The sequence below is a fragment of the Pteropus vampyrus genome, unplaced genomic scaffold, assembly GCF_000151845.1.
Source record: "Pteropus vampyrus isolate Shadow unplaced genomic scaffold, Pvam_2.0 Scaffold4, whole genome shotgun sequence".
Lineage (NCBI taxonomy): Eukaryota > Metazoa > Chordata > Mammalia > Chiroptera > Pteropodidae > Pteropus > Pteropus vampyrus.
The window spans coordinates 15,553,859-15,572,929 of record NW_011888785.1 but is presented as its reverse complement, the minus strand read 5'-3'; the positions used below and the strand labels follow the sequence as shown (position 1 = coordinate 15,572,929).

Below are 19,071 nucleotides of genomic sequence, written 5' to 3'. Positions count from 1 at the left end.
CTTTTGTCTCGTTACATTATAGACTTTGTTTTAACCAAGTCAAGAAGCTGATTTCCTTCAAATTAAATTCCCTCAAACATGTGTTTCTTACATGTAATGAATTAGTGCCTAATATTTTTTACACTGGCCTACTTACTGAGCATTTTGTACCCCCAAAATAAACCCAAAGCACTGTATGACAATGTGTTAAAACATCGTGACTTCAATCTCATTTTATTTTTATCACGGTAGCTTTCAGGAGAAGAGTGATATGATTTTTCCTTGAAATCTCTAATAGAAACACATAGGAAAAGATAGAATTTTAAGATATTTTGTGAAGTTGCTTAGGATAGGAAAATATTTTTATGCAGTAGGAATAGAAACACCTGCTTCTCCATCATTTTATTATTCTGTCCCTCTTGAGTTACCAAAACAGCCCTTGACATCTACACTTTCTTGCAGTTCCCAGGCCACCATCTGGTGCTTCATCGGGTCTCCGAGTGGTAACCACTCAAAGTTGTGTCATTTTATTTGTGCCTTTCATTGTGTGCATCTGAACTTAACCACTAGCATCCACATGCTGAGTTACTCTTTAATGTTCTTGATTAGCGCAGCCACTGTTCTCACTTTCTATCTCCTTTTTGTCGCTTACCTGTTATGAATTAAAATCTGAGGCTTGCTGAAGTTTGATTGTAATTTAAAAACAGTGTATTGCTGCAAGAGTAAAATCTTGGAATCTAAATATTACACGATAATGCAAATCTGGGGTTTTTCTTTTAAGACTGAAATAAAAACTCCACAGGAAAAAAATGTTCACGTGCTCAGCTCTTGGGCTCAGTGGTAGTTTTATCTTAGCACTGCCTGTAGGCATAATTACTAGGGCTTCTCCTTAGCCACAGTGTATTACTGCCTTGTCAGTTGTTAGCACTTTCTCCCTAGAATAGTAGAATTCTTTCTAGAAAGATAATTCTTTCTAGACTATTACATTTAGAAAATGGTAATCATCATACTTAAAGATGGACCAGAAAAGTTTCTCTTAGTTTTCTGTTCCAATTAGGGCCGACGGCTGGCTGACAAACTGAGTGGTAGCCATATTTTTAAAGGAATTTTTCGTCTTCATTCTTTAAAACTGTAATTTGAAAATATTCTTCATCAGGCTATATATCTTCTGTTAGCCAGCTGTTGCACAGGGGCCTAACCTCCATGAGGCAGCAGTTTACAGACAGGCTGAGAGAGACATTCATGAAAGAGCAAATAAAACACAATTATAGAAAAGGATAATTATTGGACAAGACAGTCCAGTTCTCTTGTACCTACACATCTCACTTGTGTGTGCCAAGACTGCAAGGCCTGACCACAGTTTTGCCTGGGCCATTTCTCAGGATTTATGTAGCTAGTGACCTTGAGTACAAGCTGTAAAGGCATTGGATTCCCAGCACTCAAGAGTTCCACGACTGCAACACCATCCCACTGCATGTTTGGCATTCATCAGGGCCCATAGTGCTGCTCCTGTGGAACTGGGGACAAGGGGACCTTACACAAATTGCTGATATTCATTCTGCGTGCTGTGCTGTAAGTGATAAAGTCCTTTGCCTTTGACCCAGGAGTCTTGTTACTTCTGTCTGCTTCCATGAAACTGACAGGCTAACTTACTGCTTTATAAACAAGGTAAAATCAAATCCCAAACCCAACAGTTTTGGCAACGAGGATGGACTGCTGACAGACATGGTGGTCTGGAAGAGGAATCCTGGGTCAGACTCCCTGAAATCTATGTGGTAGTGAATACTCTCACCCAAGCAGTAGATAAGGGATGAGGAGAGAGTAAGAGTTCCCACTGTCCTGCCTATTACTGAACAGGAGTCGAGCTAATATTTAGAGGTTTAGCAATAGGAGGTAGCATTGAAACAAGCGGTACCTCGATTGTTGATAACTCTTGCAGGCAGGCGGAAGAAGGAATGTTTTCATGACAGTCAGCAATTCCTGTGGCCCTACCTGAACAGCAGTATAGCTGCAGCTGCTGAGTCAGGGAATCCCCAAACATAAAATAAATGGTGTCAGCAATAAGAAGCTTGCTGTTTAAAGTTTTGAGTGGACTGAGAACATTAGAAGTTCACTGTTTGGGTTGCAAGCAGTCACAACATTGTCCGAATGCAAAGCCTCTTCTAAAGGTGCAGAGCTAGCGGCCCTCACAGCCCCAGCAGCCCCAGTCCTTGACTTAGCCAGTGGTGAGGATGAGGTGCTGGATGCAGGAGTGACAGAGGGTGCCAAAGCCTGCAGGGTAAACCACAGCAGTGTGCATGGTAAAGAGAGAGGGCCCTGGGCCCTAGTTCTCTCTCTGTACTGACAGGCATCACCACTGCCATGGGAGAAGTAGTTGGGCCAGTGCCCAGCCACTGACCCCAGAGCAAAGGACTAAAAGAGCAAAAGGGCCCATGATTATGTTTCCTCCCCACAGACTAGTGCCCCCACACACCTCCCAGGCTCCTCAGCCTCTTGGGTGATCTGGCACCCACTTGCCACCTGCTGTATCTCCTGACTTGCACACATTTAGACCCCTGGGCGGGGGAAAAAGGCATTTGGATACTGTAGTGGGGAACAGGGCTTCCCTTGTGGGTGTGGCCCTTTGGGTGATGCAGCGTGATGTGGCTTCCAAACCCAAGTATCTAATCTATGTGTCACGTGCCCACAAGGCCCCGCCTCAATTGTCAGGGGCTCTCCCGTTCAGGGGCTGCCATATGTAGAGAGGTGATGGTGGGGCATGAACCACTCCGCAGCCTGCCTCCTTGTCCCCTCTCTGGTGGTCCAGCAGAAACACCAGAGGAGAAATCCCGGGAGGAGAAAGTGAAATCACTCCTTTCATTAGATGTAATGGTAGCCCAAGTACTGAGGCTGTATTTCCTGGCACAACATCGCCACCTGCCTGACACAGTCGTCAAGTGCACCCGTTTCAGAGAAGCGGTTCTTAACCTGCTCCTCGGCTCTTGGTGAAACTGAATATCTGACCCATGGCGACCTTGTGTGTCATCTGGTGTGACATCTCCACTTAGGAGTGGGTGAACTGGAATTGAAGAATTAGCATGGGCCCAGCAGGCCTTGCACGTCAAACAGAAATGGTACATGTGGGAGTAGAGTTAGCCTGACCATAATAGTATCTTACTAGTTTTACTTAAAAAATTAGTAGCTACTCCTTTGGGGGATACGTTGTGCCTAACTTCACTCCCTGACACGTCACTGGGTTGGCGAGGGTCTTGGTTCACAAAATGCCTGGGCTCAGTTCAACCTCTTGGCAGCAACTTCTTCCAAATGCCAGCAACCTTTTCTCGTAGCTATACGTAAGAAAATTCTCAAATTTATATGGGAAGGCAAAGGAACTGAAATAGCTAAAACTATTGTGAAGAAGAAAAATAAAGGGGATGAATCATTCTACCCAATTTCAAGACTACAGTAATGATGTTGGTGCCAAGATAGACATAGATGGATAGAACAGAATAGAGAACCAAAAATAGCCCCCAAGCAAATGTCATCAACTGATTTTGACAAAGGTGCAAAAGCAATACAATGAAGGAAGGATAGTCTTTCTAAATTGTACTGGAACAATTGGTTATAAGGTAAGCAAAAATAGAAACCTCTACCTAAACTTTAAACTTCATGTAAAACTTAAAATGGGTCATAGATTTAAATGTAAACTATAAAACTTTTAGAAAAAAATAATAGAAAGTCTTTATGAGCTAGGTTAAGCAAAGAATTACCAAATTCTTACCAAAAGCAAGATCCATAAAAAAAAACATCGATAAATTAGACTTCATCAAAATTTAAAACTTTGCTCTGCAGAAGACCTTAAGAAGATGAGAAGACAAGCTACAAAGTAGGAGAAAATATTTGCCAGCTATGTATCTAGAATATATAAAGAACTCTCAAAACTCAACAGTAAAAAGACAATCCAAGATAAAATGGACAAAAGACAAGAAGAGACATTTTACCAAAGAAGATACATGGCTAACAAATAAGTATAAGAAAAGATGTTCAACATCACTATCCATCAAGAAATGCAAATTTAAATCACAATAAAACACACTGCACACTTATCAGAATGGCTAAAATAAATAGTATCAACACCAAATGCTGATGCCGACGTAGACAAACGGGATCACTCATACATTGCTGGTGGGAATGTAAAATGGTACAGCCACTCTGGGAAATAGTTGCATAGTTTCTTTAAAAACTAACCATATACTGGTCATATGACCCAGCATTTGCACTCCTGGGCATTTATCACAGAGAAGTAAGTGAAACGTGTCCACAGAAAAACCTGTACACATTATTCATAACAGCTGTATTTGTAATAGCAAAAAACTGGAATCCACCAAAATGTCAGTAGGTGAATGGCTAACTGGTACATCCATGCAATGAAACCTAACTCAGCAGTAAAAGAGAACAAACTATTGACTCAACTTGGCAGCAGCTTGGATGGATCTCAAGGGCATTATACTGAGTGAAAAAAAGCCAATCTTATAATGATGTCGCAGATGGTATGATTCTATTTATGTAACATTTTTGAAATGACAAAATAATAAGAAATGGAAACAAATTAGTGGTCTTCAGGGGTTAGAGATGCTGGGGACCAGGGAGATATGTGTGTGACTATAAAGGAGAAGCGTAAGGGACATCCCTGTGATGATGGACTCGTCTGTATCTTGGTTGCAGTGGTGGCTACATGAATCTGTACATGTGATAAAATAACATCGAACTATACATACATATTGTACCAATGTCAGTTTTCTGGTTTCGTTATTGTACGTTTTGTAAGATAACCTTGGGGAGTGGGGAAACTGAGTAAAGAGCACACAGAGCTTCTCTGTATTATCTTTGCAACTTCCTGTGAATCTATATTTCAAAATAAAAAATTTTTTTAAAAAAAGCAGGCCAAATTTGGCATGCTAGCTATGGTTCACCGACCCCTGCTTTAGAGCAACAGTCAAATAAATGTTATCGTAGTACATTGTGAGCTGTCAGCAGTGCTAGGACTTGGTGGCCATTGAAGATATCTTCAGCAGTTGATTCAATTGTTTCAAAGACTCGGAGTGACCAAATGATACGGACACTGCCAACATTCGTTCTTGACAGTAATGTCAGATATATGCCACAACATTTTGGCCATTGACATTCTTTGAGCCTGTGAGTGCAGTGTGGTGTACTGATTTTAAAAAGAACCTGGATAACTGTGTGCTGGCCTTGAAAGAGTGCTTTCACCTAGGAGCACTTGTATATAGATAGATGCACTCACCAAACCTTACCTAGAGCTAGATGAGGGAATACCCACTTGGGATAATATAAAAACAAAAGTTAAAAGTAAATGATAGGCGCCGCGTTTGTGGGTGTTACAGAAAGTATAACCTGAATTCTTCTATGGATTTTCCTCTCTTTTCCTATAAGCTTCCATTACCTGCTGTGGAGATCTTGAGTCGATTCACAAATACGCTACACATCTTTGGATCTGGGACCACTCCTGACAGATTTTCCAGTTGTGGACTCTCTTCTCAAAAGATGAATTTCTAATATTGAAAACAAATGAATCTACTCATTTGATGGGCTGACCCTAACAAGCGTGTCTTGTTCAGAGTCCTCACTAAATGCCCAAATCGAAAGATTGTCATAGAAGCGTTAGAATTTCTGTTAATCAAGTCATCACCACTATGTAATGGCACATACAATAGACTCACACAACAGGCTGTGTGTGGTGGGGAACATTGCTGAGACAACGGGAATGCCTAATGCGGTGCTAGGACAGCAGAAACTTAAGTGAAGGAACAAACTGGCCAGTGCGTCCCTATTGTACGCAGGAAGATTTTCTTGATGCCAGGAGAATATGCGAAACCTCAGGCTTTCCAGCTAACCTTACTTTCTTGTGTGGAATTAATTCACCATGACTTTGGGACCAAAGCCTTTGGCAGGTATACACGCAGGAATGTTTGCTAAGACATCCAGACACAGAAGCCTTAGAGGGTCCTCCCAGGTTTTTTGCTGGATAAGCTCTTAAGTCTCTTTCTCTTCTACTTGCTCACATTTCAGAGGTTACTCCCATCTTCAGGATTTTGCTGTAGTAATGACAGATTATAAACACAAAAAGAAACTACTGAAGCAGTGGAGATAGGGCTAATCTGAAACAGCAGGTAATCCCATAGGCGTATGTGACTATAGTGCTTGCACTTAAATTCAAAAGATTTATTTGAGATCTGTAAATTTAGTTAAATCTAGAAATGAAGAGCTGTGATAAAGAATTCCAGAGAGACCAGAAGAGTCCATCTAATTCCCTTATCCTTCTCCCTGCGCAGTTCATCCATGCTGGAGATGGCCCCTTACCTTCATGCCAGACACTGAAGCGGTTCGGACTCAAAAGGCTTCCCTGGGAGCAAATAGATTGATTAAGATAGAACTTACTCTACATAAGTAATTATGTAAATTCTGTAGAACTTAAAAGCAAAATATGCTAGAGTTACCAAGTGTTGTAATTATAAAAGAAGATGGACAGACAGACGGATGTACTTTCTACATCTATGTTTTATACATAGCAGAATTCTCAGTTAACAGTGCTTATCTGGCAGTTACCAAAAACCAACTTCCTGAAGCAATTTATAATAGCTTTTATACTTCAATAAAAATCAGTTCAAACACATTGTGCTTGTCAATTCAACTATTAGGATCTTAACATTTTAATTATATAAATCAGGGGTTGGCAAAGTTTTCTGTAAAAGGCCAGATAATAATTATGTTAGACTTCATGGGCCATACAGTCTCTCACTACTGTCCCATTCTGTTGCTGTGGCACAGAAGCATCCACAGCTAACAAATGAATGGCTGTGGCTAAATTCCAATAAAACTGTTTATAAAAACAGACTGGATTTGGCCCAGGAGCCTTAGTTTTCTGACTCCTTATGTAAATGAACCGTTCATATACATAATGTTCGTGTTAGGAGAATTAGTACCAAGCCATGTAATACCTTGATAATGTTTTCCCTGTAAGCACTTTCTCCAAATCAGGCTTGCTGCTTTTTCTCCCCTATCTCTGTAAGATTCTCTCACAGGGTATGGCCCTTACGATTCCATAATCTTCATTTTGCTCAAGGGCCAGTTCAAAGTTGTTCTGCCTTTGCTGTGTGTATATTGTAAATTGTGATTTCGGTTCTGGGTTCAGTCTGTCTTTCCTCCAGCAAAGTTCTTCCACACTTTGGCATCTCTAATGTCTGTGGAGGGGACACGTTAATCTCATGTCAGGAACCCCCCTTTGTAGAAGTGGTAGCTTTTTGAGTCCTGAAAGGTAGAGCATTTGGCTCAGGAAACCCCGGGATATTTTACTGACCTCAAGTCTACTATGATCTGTCAGCTCCTCTCAGTTCTACATCTCTCCAATTGGCTGCAATTTGGATAATAAACGGGAGGGCAAGAAGTGTCTGGCTATCCAGAGGCTCAGCTTGCACCAATTTTAGAGATTTACACTACTATTAACAATTTCAGAATTGCACTTTGAAGGTTTAGTTCACTCAAAATTTGCCTCTATTGGCACCTGGTTTCCTTTAGGGGACCAGGGAAATGGCAGAAACATTCTAAAGCAATTGCTGGGATAAAAAGGAATCACAGAAAAGCTATAACACAAATGTCTGGCCCCAGCAAAAAAAAAAAAGACAAATGGGAGTTGCAAATTGTTTTGCTTGGTCAGTGTTCACTTGAGTTCCACGTTGGACTACCTTACAATTAACTCTGGACCTCTGGAGAACCAGAACTGAACTCCTCACTGGAAGGACTCAAACTTTCTGCCCCAATTAGCCTTTTATTTCCACAGTCTCTATTTTGCAGTCTAATTCTAATATGGTCTACCTAATTTGCATTACCATAGCATCGCAGACTGTGCTGACAAGGCTAGCCCAAGTCTAAATCTCCGACCAATCAATCCATTTCAGATTGATGATAAAGGAATTACTCTGTCATGTCCATAGTCATCACAGAATTATTATAATCCGCGATTCAAATGATTTCCAAAGTGGAGCTCTTGGCTCTTGACTGTGGCCATTTTGAGCAGCTCCTTCGCTTTACTCACTTGTTTCCTCTTATATTTTTGATAAGGGAGGAAGGATTATCCCAGCCTGCTCTGGCTGACTCCCACATGCCCAGCCGTGGCCAGGCAGATCTGGGTTCTCCAGACTCCAGTCCCCCAACACGGGCTCTGCAGGCCTCCTTCCTCCCTGCTTTCTCTGCTCAAAGTTTCCTCTCTTCCACTTCAAAAGAGGCTGGCACGAGTGAATGTCTTAGTCCTTCTCTCTAGTTTTGGAAGAAAAGGGCCCTCGGCCTGTCCAAAGCCATCTCCTCTCCCTACTCACTTTCGGTTTTCCCTGTTTCTAGTAGCTTCATTTCCTTCTGCCTTCAAACATAACCAAAATCTCCCCTATTCTGGAAATGAAGGGGGAGCAGAGATGGGAAGCAAAAACACACAGGTTTTGCCTGTCCCTGAGTTTCCTTCTAGAGGTAGAAGAGCCAGACTTGGGTCTCTCAGGGTCTGGCCTCTCCTTCCATGACATCCATTCCTGCCTCCAAAACTCTGCCCGGTTAGCACTTCTACTGTTTCCACATATTCAAAGTATCTAAATTTAGGTTTATCACTTTACCTCATAACTCCCCAAGCCATCTCCTCCTTTCTTCTTCTTAAGATGGCCTTATTCTAGTGACAATTATCCACAGTAAATTCTGGGACATCCTTAATTCTCCCTATCCCTACAGATCCATCCAAATGCACATCAACTCTCACCAAGCCTTTTTGTCCATTATCTTGATCACATATGATTGATTCATTCTACCTCATTTATCATCCTAGTTCGTCCTTTGTGCTTTAAGTGTATGTTATTGCATTAGCCTCAGACAACCTCCCTCTCTCTAATACCTTTCTTCTCCACACTAACCCACCCACCGTGACCAGAATAATTCTCCTAAAGCAGTGTCTTCGCCGCGATACTGCAACCAAAACCTTATGCCTACGAGATAGTCTGACGTCCTGAGCCTGACCGTTAAGGTCCTCCAACACCTGGCACAACCATCCCTCCCCATAAATCTTTTTTTCTAACACCTCCTTGGACCACCTGAAGCACAACAGCAGTGAGTCCGTTCTGTGCCTTTGTTTATCCTGCAGACGTGACTTACATTCTTCCTAACGGGCAAGCACCAGAGACTGGCTGGACCAACCCCTGGAACTAGAAACAAGTGAGGCAGGGATGTAGAGGTAGGTTCATTTGGATGGATTTGACGGTGTGAGCTTTTACATCTCTGGAAAATTTTTCTCATCAACAAGGTGTGAGACTCCAGGAGGGTTGTAAAAATCTGCCTAGGCTGTGTCCTTTAGGAACATAATCAAACCAGTTACATAAGATATGTGTAAACACATAAGTCAGTACAAAATGCGTGGGACGTCCTGTTGACTAATAGATATGGAGTTTCAGTTCTGCAAGATGAAAAATTTCTAGAGATTGGTTGCACAATAATGTGAGTGTACTTAATGCTACTGAATTGTACACTCAAAACCGGTTAAGATGATAAATTTCGTTATGTGTAACTTATTACAATTAAAGTTAAAATAATTTTTTAAAAGGTTATGAAGCTTCCAAGGAGGCCGGTCATCCCAGACAATCAGAGGATGTGGTTAAGCCCAGAAGTATAGGTGGGACGGTGATAACAGCAGATAATGCTCCATCCTGAGCTCTTCATGTACATTAGCTTCATTAACCCTCTCTGAGCCCTACCAGGTAGATACGATTATTCTCTCCAGTCTGACTCTGGAATCCAGATGAAAGGCAAGATTCTCTGGTTTAGCTTACTCTTAAAAAAAAAAAAAGTCAGACTGTGCCATAATATTTCCACCGAATGTCCAAATCAAGAGAATGGAATAAATATAGGTTTCTGTAATCAATTTTATTCACACAGAGAAATGTTGTTTACATATTTAAATAGTGCCTGGAAAACTTCAACAAAGTAATGGGCATCTTACGAGTTTTTGATATCTTTTGAATTAATAAATATCAGAAATGTCCCCCAAAAAGTTTAGCAATGTGACAATAGAATTAAAAATATAACAGCTGTAGCTACCATCTACTGAATGCTTGCTTTCATCTGAAAAAAAAATATGTATTTAAAAATATTTTTTAAAATAAAAGAGCTTATGAAGTGGTAACCTCTGCATGTCTGAGCCTGGCAACACTTCTTAGATGTCCTTCTTTCCTTCCTTCCAACACAAGCCAGCCTTGGCCATATAACTACCGTACCAGTCCTATCAATTGTAAAATAAAAAAGAAAATTTCAATTATATCCAAGTAGATGTTCAGAGCAGCAAAAACATACTCTTCAGGGTCCATGTCAGAATGATGATGGCGCCCTCCCACCATCAGCTGCACATCCATCACCAAGTACTTAAAGAAAAAAAGAAGAATTCACTATTTAAGTTGTACATTTCTATCAACTAAGTGTCCTAAACTATCTGGGAAAAAATATCTTAGCATCAATAAATATATTACAAAAAGTCGATTTGTCGTTATATATGTCATTCTTACAGCCTCAACCATTCACGATGCCCCCAAGTTTGTGTTCTGTTAGAGCAAGTGTTTTTTTGTTTTTTGTTTTGTTTTTTGTCTTCCTGAAGCTTGGCGGGACCAGATCTGTGAGCTTTCTTTGCCTTCCAAGTCCAGAAACCTTTGCACTGTTAATCATGATGTAGACCAGCTGGACAGACTGGACACAAAAGTAAACTACAAAATGCCCTGTGTTTGCAATTTCCCCACATGCTCTCACTGAATGAAGAATGAAAATAAAGATGGTTCCCCAATATTTAGATTCACACACAGCAATAATACTGAATTCTTAGAGCTTTGGTTGATAGTATTTTCAAACCCTAACATTGAGGATGGCTTTCTGATGATGTCAGTATTTTCAAAATAGAATGAGGAAAAGAGGAGATTAGTATATGATTAAATAACCCCTCAAATAATCGTTTTGGCTTAGCTGCAGTAAGTAAAATTATGAGTTCTTAAACCTTCAAGAAAAAAAGTCAGCGAGGCCTCTCATCCTTGTGTTTGTTGCGAAGTGAGCAGAACTGGGCAATGTGAGTACATTAGAGCAGGGGTCCCAAACCCCGGGCCATGGAACAGTACTGGTCCAAGGCTTGTTAGGAACTGGGCCACACGGGAGGAGGTGAGTGGTGGGTGAGCGAGTGAAGCTTCATCTGTATTTGCAGCCGCTCCCCAGCACTAGCATCACCGCCTCAGCTCCACCTCAGATCATCAGACATTAGATTCTCATAGGGGCACCAGTCCCTGGTGCCAGAAAGGTTGGGGACCACTGCTAGAGGGAGGAAAAGCAAGCAAGCAGCTCCTCACTTCTTCTATCCAGGCTCTAGACTAAGAGTTCAGTGCTCCGAGGCAGAGCCCCATCAGAAAGATCATAGATAAATTGGGGCTGGGGGTAAGGGGGTTACAGCTTCCTTAAAATAATCTATTTTAGAAAAATATTTCTTTCAGTGAAACCTATCCCAGGCAATCCAGGTATTGGCTCTCCCTTGGTTCTGATTCTCATCTGGGCTTTTAAAGAATGAGCAGGAAGGGATGAAAGAAACAGGAGGAAAGGAATCGGGTAGCCTCACACCAGTCCATTACTGACACTGTGTCATGTAACATGGGAACAACCTAGTTGAGGCAGGTGAGTAACTGAGCCTCTGAGAAGGGGAGATCACGTGAGTGAGCAGAGTGGCAGAGAAGGCAGTCCAGAAGCCTCGCCTGGACCACCGAGTCCTTTCTCTCCATTTTCTCTTCCCCTTCCCTGATTCTAGCAATTTGGGGTAAAGTTTTTTACTTTTACCTATGATCCAGCAATCGTGCTCCTTGGTATTTACTCAAAGGAGTTGAAAACATGTTCACACAAAATCCTACACACAAATGTTTAGAGCAGCTTTACTCAAAACTGCCAAAACTTGGGAGCAACCAAGATGTCCTTCGGGAACTGTAGTACATCCAGAGCATGGAAAACCACTCAGTGCTAAAACAAAATGTGCCATCAAGCCATGAATCTTAAGTGCATATTACTAAGTGAAAGAAGCCAACCTAAAAAGGCTACATACTGTATGATTCCAACTATATGACATTCTGGAAAAGGTAAGACTTGAAGACAGTAAAAAGGTCAGTGATTGCCAGGGGTTGGGGATAGAAGAGGGATCAATAGGCAAAGAGTACAGAGGATTTTTAGAGCAGTGAAAATACTCCGTACGATACCATAATGCTGGAATATATCATTCATTATACATTTATCCAAACCCATAGAATGTACAACACCATGAGTGAACCTGAATGTAAACTATGGACTTTGGGTGATACTGACATGTCAATGTAGCTTCATCCATGTAATAAATGTACCCCTGTGGTAGGCGATGTTGAAAATAGGGGAGGCCACGCATGTGTGGGGCAGGGGTATACAGGAAATCTGTGTACCTCTCTCTAGATTTTGCTGCGAACTTAAAAAATTATCTTTATAAAAAGAGGAGGAGGAAGAGGCTGCCTGGAGGGCTTTCCAGTGAATTACTGATTCTGTTTGACTTCAAGCTTAGTACAGGGCTTAAGGGGTATGTCAATGCATATACCATATTCTTTGTCAAAGAGAGGGAGAAATGGACTTACAAGTGAGAAGACCACAGTTCCAAGTCCTGCATACATTAGATGCAACCACTGCATAAAGAAAGGAAACAATGGTATATTAAGAAGATTGGGAATAACGAAAGGGCTCACTTAAGCCGCTGCTGTTAGATAAGGACCTAATATTTCCTGGGAAAGTCAAATCCGTGGGGGGATTCATCTTTTTAGAATATAGTACGTTAACAGCATCGCCTCGATTCCATTCAGTAAGCAAATGAAGACTAGCCTTGCATGTGCCAAAGAAGGTTCATCAAATAAATGCTCATGCATGCATCTCGTGCATGAAGGAAAGAAGGACATCTTGTGTCCACTGGCAGCCGGACCACAAGGCCAGATCCCATGCGTCTACTTCTCCACCCCTCTGGCCTCAGTCCATGATAGGGCAGAATGTACTAGATATGTTTCACTTTTTGCCCCATCCACATAGCCCTTCTAGAGAATCTGCCCTATCCTCAGTTCTCAGAACAGGTGCCCTGGGAACATGGCGACCCTCACACACCACGCTAGAGGTGACCAAGGAGAGCTGAAAGACATTCACTCCAACAGCAGTGAAATTCGTCACTGACCAGGAAGCTCGTATGTGACTGGGATCAAACAGATGTGCGAGGCCAGTCAGAAATCAATTCTCAGGACAGAGGGATCCAAGCGCAAAGGCTGCTGTATCATTAGCCAGTGCGAGAGCTATTACTGTACAAGCAGAGGTGGCCGATCGACTCAGCCCGAGAGAGGAATTTCCATTCTCATGATTCCTGGCTCTTCTCCACACCTAGGAGCTCCATGACCTTCTCTGGGTCTTTGCCTTGAGCTAGTCTGAGCAGAATCTGTTCCTTGCAACCAAAACAGCCCTTATCAGAATTTGAGACTGGTCTAAATGCTAAAGGGTTTGGCTCTGTATGGAGAGAGGAAAAGGAAGTGGTCTATAACAACTGAGAGAAACAATGGCATTCACTCTTCAGGGTGAAAAAGCTGGTCTTAGAGGGACGGACGGAGCAGTCTGCTAAGAAGGGAAGGGTCTTGGTAAAGGACGGAACCAAGAGTCAGTGGCACAGTGTGGGAAGCACAGTGTTTCCACACTGAGCTAATGGTAAGAAAACACCCGATTGCTTGAGTCTGAAGAATTCAAAATTGCCAAAGTCAAACAAGCATACTTAGGACGGGTTCTGTCAAAGTCTTCCACTTAAACGCATGTGTCAGATTATATTTGGTAGACATGTATGAAAGGAAATTTAGAATGGGAACTGGGGCTCTTCTATCTAGGAGGAAGCAGTTTCTGTCTGCACGTATTGTAAAGACCCACGGAACCCACCTAATAAATATTTGTATTATTACTACCAATATCTGTGCTACCATCGACAATAATAAATGGAGCGCTGTGGCTCGTTAAGGCATATCTTTGAGATAGCTTTGGATCTAGCTCTAAAATGCAGATGCTACCTCCCAAGCCATAAGCCTACATGGTCACTCATAAAGATAAACCAATTCAGACAGAACTGTTGGTTATATGTCTGAAGATCATGTAGTAAGTCCACTTGTTGCCAAAAAAGTTCTTTGATTCAGCAACTGGACCAAGTTGGCCTTGGGGCATTAGTCAAATAGCCACAGGCCCCAGGCCAGTCCTCAGTGGACCAGGCCTCCAGTCGGATCTCTACACAAGGGCCACTGGCAGCCGGACCACAAGGCCAGATCCCATGTGTCTACTTCTCCACCCCTCCGGCCTCAGTCCATGATGACACAATATGGTGGAAAGAGTGTGGGCACCAGGGCCACACAGATCTGCCTTTGATCCCATTTGCTATTGGTGTGAACTCAGATGAATTATTTAATTTCTTGAGCCTGTTTTCTTTATCTAGAAAATACATGAGATAGGTACTTTTCAGGAATGTTGTGAGAATTAAATTTTATGCCTACATGAAAAACACATGGGCCTATGTCTGGTATTTAGTAAGAAGTCAATGAAAGTATGTAAGTAAAAACAAAAAAAAACAAAACAAAAACAAAAACAAAAAAAAACTGGAATTGAAAATAAGGAGCCTCCTCTAAGCTGCTGTTGGAAAAGTCCCAACAAGCCCAGCTCCCCTCTTCCATCACTTTAAACAAGCAGCACCTGCATATAAAAGAAGGCACCTGACCCTGTGGGTGGCTTCGCCACAAGATCCTCTCAGAGAACAGCTGTAGGCCCCAGCTCCATCTTCATGCCCCAGACCTACTATCCACGCCACCCCACAACCACACCACAGCAGGGGGCCACGCGGAGGGGCCTCTCAGACCTCCAGCTACCGGGAGGGAGTGTAACTGACCAAGGGCCCCCGTGGCTGTGCCTGCAACGCGCTCCCGGGCCACCTCACCCTTCTCGGGCGTTGGCGGGAGCAGAGGACCCTTTCTAGGGAACACAGGACTACTACACCGTGACGGTCAACTTTAGCTCAAGGATCCCCTGAGACAGCACCAGGTCTAGAATATTCCTGCCCGATGTCCTTCCCTCTCCGTCACGTGGGGTCACATTTGCCCTCATGGTCGGACAGCTCTTCCAGCCTTTGTCGGCTCCCCGCGCCCCTTTGCTCTCACAGACATTTCTCCTTATGAAAGTCCTCCTGTTTTTCACCCATCTCAGTGTCTGCTTCGCAGAGGATTCAGGCTAACGCAACCAGCACGTCATTCTAGATTTCTGACAATTCTCTGAGGTTTCCCAAGGAGATCCCACTTACATACGATCGTATGAAGAGTAAGAGGATTCCGTAGATAATAAGTACGAAGAGTAAAACGAATAGAATTCCATTTAGCAAGGTGAAATCCCACTGAAGAAACACAAACAACACAAAAACAATTCAATGATCACCTATAAGGAATTTCAGGATGTTTAGAGATGCATCTTATACCCCACAGACAGAAACTGGCTCATATGCCAATAATTTACCCTGCTCAGTTCCAAGAACCATGGAACTCCATTAGCCCTACCCCCTGAAAATGCTACATAAAAGGTGTCATAGTGACTGGGACTTGCTTCAGGAGGGGAAGAGGGTAGGAGTATGAAGGAAGTAACAGGAGCATGAGTTGATAATTTTTAAAATTTGGTAATGGGTACATGGAGGTTCATTATGTTATTCTATGTTTGTATTTAAATGAAATTTCCCATGTTAAAAAAGCTACATTAAATAAGTTGTATGTAAATGTGTATGTAAGTATGATCATAATTCTTTATATTTTTTAAAACATGTGCATAGAATACATTAATGAAATAGACCAAGATGTTAACTGGGTACCTTTTTCACATTTGTATGCATGTATTTTAATAACAAATATATACTAAGCTTTTGAAAATTACTGTTAGTTATTCTTTTGTAATTTTGAAGTTAATATGCTTTTTGGTTTTGCCTTTATAAATCAGTGACCAAATCAGCTTGGGGGAGATTAAGATTTATTAAAGAAAGGGGACTATTCATCTTTTGGCCTGGAAAATTTTGGATTGTGCAGCAAAAGAAGACCTTTGGATCCAAGATATTTTCTTGCAAGAGCATTTTCCTAATTCCTTTATTTCCCTCTTCACTCCCTACACTTAACACACCAAAAGACTAACTGAAGTCCTACATCACCCAGTGTGGTTCTCAGACCAGCAGCATCAGCACCACCTGGGAAATACAAACTGTTGGGCCCCACAGGCCACACAAAGCCGCAAGTCCAGGGGTACAGCCCAGCAGTCTGGTTTAACAAGCTTTCCAGGTGATTCTGGTCTTGCTAAAAGTTTGTCCCCAGCTGTGCTTTGAGTACACATGGCTACTGAGCATTGAAATGTGGCTAGTCCAAATTGAGATGTGCTATCAATATAAAATACACACTGGATTTGAAATTTATTTTGAAAAAAAGAATGTAAACTATCTCATTGACATTTTTGTTATATTGACTATTCGTTGAAATGATAATACTTTGCATGTATTGGATTAAGTAAAATATGTTATTAAAAATAATTTCACCTGTTTCTTTTTTCTTCTTAAATGTGGTTACTAGGAAAGCCAGAAGATGAGGAGGCCAGGAGGCAGGTGAGTCCCACGGGACAGCAGAGAACAGGAAGGAGGAGGGAGGAGAACGGGTCAGGAGGGGCAGAGGACCCTGTGCGCACACTCCCTTATGACAGAAATCTGTTGCAATAACACTTACTTTTGTTTGAAGAGCAAATAAAGTGAGTGATAATGTCACCAGAGCAGTTGCTGCTGTTGCCCATAACACCTCCTCGGCTTTATAGAAACTAAAAACAGAGACTGTGATTATTGTTCACATACATTCGAAGAAAAGAACACACACAAACAGAAAACGTGTATCAGAGACTTACACTGTTATGGCTCCCAGTAGCAGACCTTGAAGAATTGTCTAAAAACAAAATTCACAATAAATCAGAAGCCTGATGATTTCTGAGGCCCAGAATCTGAAGGAGATGATTTGAAGTGTGTGTGTTTTGGTAGAGTCTAGGAGGTAGGTGAGAATATACACAACTCTAGCACACAAGCTATAGGGCAATTCATTATTTAAAAATAGTAGATTTTTATATTCTCTCTTAATATTCTCCCTAAGACTGACAAGAGAAAGCTCTTTTATTAGTAAAAATTTCTTAGGACACAATAGTAACTTTCAGCATATCAAGTGAATTAAATATGTGTTGATTGGGAATGTGGAAATCAATGTAAAAAGTTAATCAAATGAGGCCATCCACACAGAATCATAACATTTTATCAGAGCAGGACATGCTATTTCTACTAATGCTTCACCAGCATTTTCAGTATTCACCTTTCCCATGGTGCTTAAGTGAGAATAAAATAGTTCTTCAAATCTCCCAGATGGGACGAGGATTGAGACTGTCCCAGAACCAGGAGGGGGCTGGAGGGCATTTATTTGCAGAGTGTGAGCTTCACCTGTAGGTGCTGATCCGGGCTCGGAAAAGGGCTGTATTGGGGCTGCAGTGTTTCCGTGGGCCAAATGGAGCTAGGTATGGGGCAGCGTGGAGAGTGGCAACTGCCGAGAGCCAGCAGGCAGTCACCCCGAAGGGTGAGATCAAGAAAGGCAACGAGGATGTGCCCAGGCCGGCAATCAGGCCCCAGGACAGCGGTCAGGACACGTGAGAACTGCAGTGAGCGGTGGCTGCAGGGCCTAGGGACCTTCTCCAGCTGCTAGGATGTCAGAGGCGAATCTGGAGACTCTGCTGACAGGCAAGAGCCAGAAAAGAATCTACCAGTCTCAAGGAATAAAAATGAGGACACATCCTAACCGCAGTGCTAGGACTGCTACAGGGGCTTTGAACTTCTCCAGCTGGCCAACGACATACAGTTGGAGATTGGAAAAGAACTCGGGTCCCGAGAGTCTTGGACTGCCTCTCAATTTACCAAACGCCGTAAGTTCCTGATTCTCTACTTTGTTACACGTGCCAAGTAAGCTGTCTTTATATCCATTATAGGATTTTTAAAAAGTGTATCTATTCCCCATACACATGATATTTTAATAATGTTCTTGCTTCCGACCTTCCTCTCAAGATTTTCTTCTTCTACTTGCTCAGTTGCTTCACACTTCTCCATCTTTAGCAGCACATGAAAGAAGTGTGTATGTGTGTGCGTGTGTGTGTGTGTGTGTGTGTGTGTGTAACTGACAGACAGAATGAAGGGAGGAGGATGGAAAGGAGAGGGAGAAGGAATGATTTCAAACAGGAAGCCACCCTTCAGTTTTTCGAAGAGTAAGAGTGAGTAACAAGAGGCCTTAGCAGTCGCATCTGCCTAACGGCTTCAAGAGCTCAGAACTTGAGCTCCAGGTGCCAAAATTCTATGGGACAAAAGCTGTCTTCAGTGCATGTTTTCCATTTTCCCTCAACTCCTTTTCCGAAATGGTTTTCTCCATATGTTTTCTAATGTAAAGTCTAGAAAATATAACTAATTCTTTGCCCCTTGATAATATTTCTTCTCTTGAGCTGTTATCTGCTTTTAGACAAACAGCAAAATCTGAAATGAAAGCTTCATTTGAGACCAACAACTTTGATCTCTTCTTGTAATATGCATTAAAACCATTGAAATTTTTAGAATAAAAAATTCAAAAATTCCTGGAAAAATCCCCCCACCCCCACCCCCAGCCCCACCAGCTTTGCTCCAGGAGTCCCAGTATCTTTCTATGTTTGCTTTTAGCCCTATCCCTTCCCGAGTGTGGTCTGAGCCAGAAGTGGGAGACCCTACTTGCTCACCTGGTCAATGAGCAGGGTCCCCACGCCAGCTAAGAAAGGCCCCTCAATGCTCTGGCAGCTGAAAAAATGCCAAAATGTGGGCATCAGAGAGCCAGTCTCCTCCAGCCTCAGGAGGAAACTATTCTCCCTGACATAGAAATCACACTGGACACTGCGGTGGTGTGGATG

At 42.3% G+C, this 19,071-nt stretch overlaps 1 protein-coding gene across 1 annotated transcript in view; it reads right to left on the bottom strand.

Moving 5' to 3' along the window:
• Positions 1 to 10,271: 10,271 nt before the first annotated feature.
• TMBIM7P overlaps positions 10,272 to 19,071 on the bottom strand; it is a 17,212-nt gene continuing 8,412 nt past the window's right edge. Inside the window, 5 exon segments of the mRNA XM_023532714.1 lie at positions 10,272 to 10,424; positions 12,678 to 12,725; positions 15,398 to 15,487; positions 16,845 to 16,932; positions 17,017 to 17,054. Of these exon segments, the coding sequence (XP_023388482.1) occupies positions 10,272 to 10,424; positions 12,678 to 12,725; positions 15,398 to 15,487; positions 16,845 to 16,932; positions 17,017 to 17,054 (417 nt within the window).